This window comes from Ictalurus furcatus, chromosome 21 (genome assembly GCF_023375685.1).
Source record: "Ictalurus furcatus strain D&B chromosome 21, Billie_1.0, whole genome shotgun sequence".
Lineage (NCBI taxonomy): Eukaryota > Metazoa > Chordata > Actinopteri > Siluriformes > Ictaluridae > Ictalurus > Ictalurus furcatus.
Genome location: NC_071275.1, coordinates 20,671,515 through 20,679,014, shown reverse-complemented (window position 1 = coordinate 20,679,014; position 7,500 = coordinate 20,671,515). Strand labels below are relative to the sequence as shown.

General features: G+C 43.5%; 1 protein-coding gene across 1 annotated transcript in view; it reads right to left on the bottom strand.

Moving 5' to 3' along the window:
* Positions 1–7,500, bottom strand: part of cacna2d2b (calcium channel, voltage-dependent, alpha 2/delta subunit 2b) — a 41,507-nt gene that overhangs the window by 20,549 nt on the left and 13,458 nt on the right. The window contains exons 2-6 of the mRNA XM_053653460.1: positions 6,923–7,004; positions 1,427–1,543; positions 1,148–1,207; positions 187–231; positions 1–31 (exon numbers count right to left, since the gene is read on the bottom strand). The exon at positions 1–31 is cut by the window's left edge and continues 93 nt beyond it. Coding sequence (XP_053509435.1) covers positions 1–31; positions 187–231; positions 1,148–1,207; positions 1,427–1,543; positions 6,923–7,004 — 335 coding nt within the window. The remainder of the gene's footprint in view (positions 32–186; positions 232–1,147; positions 1,208–1,426; positions 1,544–6,922; positions 7,005–7,500) is intronic.

Here is a 7,500-nt window from a genome sequence, read left to right as displayed (position 1 = left end):
GAGACATCTGAGGCTCCACCTCCTCCCCGTCCTGCTCAGAGAAGCAGAGTCGAACACTGTTTTACACACACACACACACACACACACACACACACACACACTCACACACACACTCCTCACAACCATACACAGATGCGTACACACTCTCACACACACACACACACACGGAAACAGTAACACACTCACGTAATCCATCTCTGCCTTGGAGTCGTAGTACTCGATCTCCCACTCCTGCACAATCAAAAAGAAATTCATTTAAAATAAATGAAACAGCTCGATTTGCTTTACGAGTCGTTCTCCTGGCTTTGAGCTCCGGGACGTCAGAATCTCCCGAGATGTTTTCACACTCGATTACACGCATGATCACAGACGCCTGCTTCATCCTGAGTGTGTAATGAAGTTTTGTTTTCATCATCATCACTGAGACACACTCGTTTATTCCCGAGTCCTCTTTCACTGCGAAAAATGATCCTACAAATATCTCCGCAAGTAAAATGTCTTACGTTTAGGAAAATACATCAAATATTTCTCTTTATTACCCTGCACTTAAACAAATACAACATTATTAAACCTATTTCTAAACACTTTTAATTATTTCAAGCTTGATATCTAATTCTTTTACTCTCTCTCATCTTGAGAAATATCGGGCCAAGTTGTTGTCACGACAACGAAACACCACCAGCCCCTTCAAACCACTGGTTCTTGGACCATTCTGGTGCTGGTTTTGAACCAGTTTCGTTGTTCTTGGGGTCGAGACCCAGCTCTTCTGTGATGAGGACTCAGACGACGTCAGTAAAATAAAAATAAAAGATGTAAAAGGTATAAAAGGAATAAAACACTCGGGAGCGTGCTGTTATAGAAAATAATCAAGTTCAGGCTGGGAACAGTGACTACGCTGTGATTCATTATTTTCCTTTAACAGCACGTCCCCGAGTGTTTCACTCCTTACTTACGCTGCTGAATGTGAGCACGAGGCCGACGGAAAGCTCATTAGAGAGCTGTTCCCTGAGGCTTCGCATAATTGATTTTTGAATAATTAAGGAGCAACCGAGTTAAATGTAGCAGCTAAAATAAAGCCTCGTAAATCCCCGTGTTTTCGTTACACACTAAAACAAGACGTTAAATAAGAAAACGGTAACCTTCTGACCTTGATGCCATCCTGCCATCGATGTGCTGTCTGCACTCTCTCGGCTTCTGCCGCGAGTTTCTGTTAGAAAAAAAAAACAACAAAAGATTTCTTTTTTTATTTACAGTGTCATGTGTCTTGGACCGATTTCTGGTGTATAAAGCAAAACTTTTTTCCCCCCTCGCTGTCGTTCATGAGCGTCTTTCAATATCGTACATACAGCACACACACACACACACACACACACACACACATCAATCCGACAAAAATATTAAACACATCACACACTCCCTCCCGCACCTCCAGAGCCTTCTTCTTTTTGGACAGCAGCTTCTCGATGTCCGAGGCCACTTTCTCCACGATCTCTCTGGGATTGTTCCTGACGAGGGTGTACTGCCTCCTCTTCTCGCCGTACAGCTGGAGAAAAAACAAATCCACCAGATGATTCATTTTTTTGACGATTCAATTTGTAAATGAAGTCCTCCTCCACATCTTACAGCCGTTTGACCCTCCGGCTAACTGTACAGCAAGAACACAAATCCTCACTGCTTTCATTTACATCACCAGGACATTCAATAGCTCTGAACAGAGGTATAAAAGTACTGCAGAGGGGGTGCAGGTGAGGGGTAAAGGGGGAAATCACAGGCCGTTATATATTTTGCGTAGGAACCCGACGTTTTAACATCGGAGTACGCTAGAACAGGTTATCACTCGATAATACACCGGTCTATTAATCTACTACCAGATGAGTCAATCGACATCTGGAATGAGTGACAGCCCCGCCCACTTCCCACACCTCACAGGCAGGTTTTTAATCACCTCCGCCGATTGAAGTAGCTCACATCAGACAAGTATATAGCTAACGACAGTCAAGTCTATTTATCAAGGATGCAGTCAAAGACTGAAAAAACAAACAAACGAAATAAACGGGTCTACGATGACACGTCAGATCTAACACAGAATTACAAATGGTCACAACAATTAGAAAGCGATTAAAACGGCTGTTTGTTTCCTGCTCGACTGCACTGAGCTAGAGGATGAAGGAATATGTGAACTAGAAGAGGCTGGAGAGGAGAAGAGGAGCTAGGATAAGAGAACAGGAGGAGGTAGGAGAACGTGGTCAGCCAGGGTAGGCTGGGCAGGTGAGCAAGGAGACCAAAGGAAACGGAACAGGGTAAACTGCGGAACTAGAAGACTCAGGGGCGTTATGAAGGCTAGAGGAACTAACCAAAATACGGAAACTAGGGATCTAGACTTGGTACGGTAGTAAGAAGGAACTTGGGGAGGATCTAGGGATGGAAGTGGGGGAAAAGGGAGCTGGGAGAAGTAGGAAAGATAAACTAGAGGACTTGGAGAAGCATAGGCAGGGTGCTGAGAGTGAGGCGTTTAGTTCAGTTGAGTTTAATTTCACTTTTTTAAACATTTTAAACTCCACACCCTGATCTACCCTGAAGCAAGGCGACTAATCCGTGAAGAGATCTGACTCCCGGCGGCGACGCGGTGCTGCTTTCGCATTATTTAACGTCACCACGTGAACACGGCTCCGTTCTACTGAACAATCCACGAAATCAGAATCTTTTGACCTCTGTGCTGTGATTCTGTTTGTAAACAAGTTACGTGCTGGTGTACGTTTCGATCTTGTCCCGCTGTCTTACCGAGCGGCGAGAGAAGTGAGCGGGAAACACTTATGCAAGTGTTTTCCAGTGTCTCTACAACACTGTGGGAGAACCTCAACAATCCTGGGTCAATACACGTACACCAGGGCTGCGTACGAGCCTCCACGCATCACGGACATGCCATCGCAGTACTTTTTGGAACGTTATAATAATATTTAACAATTTAAAGTATGTGCTCAATTTATAAAACTCAATGAAATTCTTGGGCAGTTTTCAGACAGAGAAATCTACTAAATCGAGATGACTCATGTATCGTTTCTTAAATCAGTAAATCAGATTGAGAATTCATGATTCGATGAATCGTTTAGTAAAGAATCAACTAAATTGAATCACTGTGAGACGAGATACACACACCTCCTACAAACACATCCAACTGTCTCACACACACACACACACACACACGCAAACACACACATCTTTCATAACCAGAGTTTATTTATAGTACTTGCATCTAGAATTGGAAAACTAAACAGATCCAGTGCCTTCTTTCTGGAAACATCTACATCTCTCTCACACACACACACACACACACACACACACACACACACACATGTGCTTTCATTTTCACATCTCAATCATTTTTTACTTAATATTTTTGCTTCATTATTTAAATTAGAAACCACAGAAGCGTCTCAGTCTAGGTTTGTCACCGTCATTACAGCATTACATCTAGTGCACAGCGCGTGTGTGGTTTGTTTACTCACACCTAGGCTTTTTAAGCAGAGTTAGCTCTTGTAACAGAACTGAACTATGTAATGCTAGGTAAAAAGTAAAGCTGCTTTTTGTTAACCTAATACATTCACCAGTATGAAGGCATACTGTTAACTCATAACTGTAAACATATCCTTAACCGGGACGTGAGATACAGAGCAAGCTGAAGGCAGAGGGAGTTGCTCAGGCACAGATGTCCAGCTGGCACAAACCCACCGTGCCATCTGCCGCCTCCTCGCAAGCTTAAAGATTACGCTCAGGGGTCACTCTAGGGACCGGACTATAAATCACGGCCAGTTTGAGTAAAACTGTAGAGATTTCAGGCAAAGCACTCGGAGAAAACACTCAAACACCTTTCAGCTTCAACGTGCTAGCAGTGCATTTACCCCACGGTTACGGTCGAACGTAGCAGGTTAGATGTAGCTAGTTACATCATTGTAGAGTACAGTGTGTTCAAATGTATTTGTTTGATTTAATTCTTATGCTTTGTACTAGCCTTGTTTTTGGACCAGCAAAGTAAGCTATACTAGATATAAACTATACTATCTATGTACGCTCACCAGACGCACCAACGATCTACTGTTACTTCCTCCCAGGGTTCATTATTCCTTCGTAACGTCTCCAGTCACATTTAATGGGAGGTCGTATATGACAGGATAAGACGAAACCACGGTTGTAAGTTTTTCTTCCATTTTTGTGCGTCAAATAATAAATAGGAACTAATTTCAGGTAGAAAACAACAATTGTGAGTGGAGAACAGAAAAAACGTCAGAAGGATTGGTGCGAGGAGTCATTCCAGCCAAATGTTTGGATTTGTCATCGTACCCAAGTTACGTAGACGTTAGAAAATCTCAATTCAAAGTCTTTTGTCACTTAGTCGCTTAGCGCTGGTACACATGCGTAGACAACGAATGATCGCCTGTCGCTTTGCTAGTGTGAACGTACTTCGAATTTGCACCAAGTAACAAAGCTTTAGGTTATAACTTAATCCTTACACCTACCCATTAGTGCTAATGCGGTAACGCTAGCTAATATGAGATACAGTATTATATTGCGTAATTAAATTCAGTAGCTAACATCTGGTAGAGTGTAACAGAGAGATCACCGTGAGGTATGCAATTAATTTAACCCAAGGTCACGTTTCTGCAGGACGTATGGCAATAAACCTTGGCTGAGGTGTTGAGTTTGTAACACTGGGGCTCCTTGAACTCTAATTATACCTTTCACACCATTTCTCTCCTTTTCCCAGTACATTCACGTGACCGAATTCAATCAGGTCTGAAACGTACTGTAATAAGAGCAGAGGACGCGAAGCCAAAAAGACAGTGGAAAGCTTCTTCCATCAGAAAGAGCACAGAGGAGAGAAGAGTTCGGGCAAATTGGATCAGGTCCATTTACTCAGACAGTCCGACTGGTAATGAAGGCGTCTCTCCTCTGAACCACACTGGACTTTTCTATTACAGAAATCAATTATACCGCTCAGTCAATCTCAGAACTTTCCCAAAAGACAAGCCGTCATCAAATCACCCAAATCCAAGTTCACACAGATGTTCCTTGTTGTACACACACATCTGTTCCACGCATGCATTAGTCACATTTTAATGATACAACGCGTCACCACTGACTTCCATCACAGGACATTTCCTGTTACATGCTTCCTGATAATCAAGGACTAAAAAGCTCTGGGGGAAAAAAATAAATAAATAAAAAACTGTTCCTTTACTTCCACCAGCTCTAATCTCTAGATCCCCTACCTCACCTGGAGACATAGACTAGAGACAGTTCTCCTACCTCTTCTAATCCATAATGAAATTCGTTTTTGATTATTTAAATTATCGATTGTACTCGATTTTATTGATTATTTGTTGCAGGACTAAAAATGATATAATATAACACAAGAAAAACCCCACAAACCCTAGTCCCCTAACTAACCTGGCTATACAAGTTCTCTTACTACTCCTACTTTCCATAGAGACCCTACCTCCCTCTAGTTCCTCTACCTCCCTCTAGTTCCTCTACCTCCCTCAAGTTCCTCTACCTTCCTTAGATCCCTACCTTCCCTACCTTCCCTAAATTTCATATTTCTCCAGCCTTCCACAGTTCTCCCGTCTATCCTACCTTCCTTAGTTCCCCTAACACTGTCCAGGAGTTCCCCTACTTCCCCTACCTCTTCTACTTAACCTACCTTCCCTAGAATCATTAGTCCCTTTGTGCCCCTATGTCCCCTGGTTCTCTAACTTCCATAGTTCACTTTCTTCCTTCTCTATTTCGTGGAACTCCTCAAGTTCCCATACCTTCCATAGTTCCACTACCTCCCCTAGTGCCCCTATCTATCCTACCTCCCATAGTTCCCCTACCTCCTCTAGTTCCTCTACCCTCCCAACTGTCCCTTACTTCCCCTAGTTCTCCTACCTCTTCTAGTTAACATACATTCCTTAATATCGTGACCTCCCCTAGTGCCCCTACCTCCCCTGGTTCCCTAACTTACATAGTTCCCATATCTCCCCTAGTTCCCCTATGTCTCTCTTCTCTATTTCCCATAACTCCTCTAGTTCCCCTATCTTTCATAGTTCCGCTACCTCATTTAGTTCCTCTTACTTCCACTGGTCCCCTACATCCCCTACATTCCAGAGTTCCCCTACATTCTTCTACCTCCCACATTTCCCCTGCCACCCCTACATCCCATGGTTCCACTACCTCCCCTAGTGCCCCTACCTTGCACAGTTCAGCTACGTCTCCTACTTTGCCCACCTATCCTACCCTCCATAGTTCCCCTAACTCCCCTAGGTACCCTACCAATCCATTTCCTGTAACTTCTCTAGTTCCCCTGCCTTCCCTCCTTTCCATATTTGCACTTAGTTCCACTACCTTCCAAAGTTCCACTATGTCCCCTACTGCCCCTACCGTCTATAGTTCCCCCATTTCCCCTTGGTCACCTAGTTGTCCAGGAACGTACTAGAGGAGGAACTCTTCTGACCCTTAAAGCCTACTTTTAGGCTACACCTCCTACCTACGCCACCTGCATGCGCTCATATCTGATGTACTTTATGAACAGGATATTTATCGGGGCTTATAATAGAGACTGATTTTATTTAATGAGCTCTCTACTGGCGATGACTCACCTGGCTGACATTTCAGCCCAGTGTACATGAATAGCATAAAGTATTTGGCAGAAAAGTCTGAAAAGGCCAGGTTATTTTTACTGAGCTGCTCCCAGAGAGGATCGACGGAGGACACACACAGTAGTTGACAGGCACACGCACGCACATAGGCAGATCATCCAGAAAGAGTATACACTGAGGGAATTGGACTACCTGCCAAATGCAGGCAGGCACACACACACACACACACACACACACACACACACACACACACACACACACACACACACACAAACACACACACTCACCCCTTTAAGTTGCTGCGCTCCACTGATGTGCTGCAGGACGCGGTCGATCTCCTGCTCTATCCGCCGAGCCCAGTGCATTATCCTGCAAAGACAGACAGAAAGTGAGGTGGAATTAGTCCACTATGTTTTGGTTTCAAAGCAGTCACCACATCATCTAACACAGTGTTTGTGGAGTGATGAGTGTTACCGTTTAAAGGACATCTGATGAATATTGATCCAGTCGATATGGATCAATACGAGAGTGGACAGTTTTAAACACGTTCTTGAATAATTCAGTGATTCTTGTGACATTTAAATGTAAAAAAAAAAAAATGATGCAAACTACTTATGTCATTTTAATAGGTAGTTTGCATTTATTTTTAGTCTTTTCAGTGACAAAAAAGCATAAATGTTATAGTCATATTTCAATCATTTGGTTATCGTCAGTTTTAGTCTAAAGCAGGAGTGTCCGATCGTATCCGGAAAGGGCCGGTGTGTGCAGGTTCTCATTCCTACCCAGAAGAAGCCACACCCGAGTCCACTGGAAGCCAAGATCACCTGATTAATCAGGTGGAATCGGGTGTGGCTCCTGCTTGATT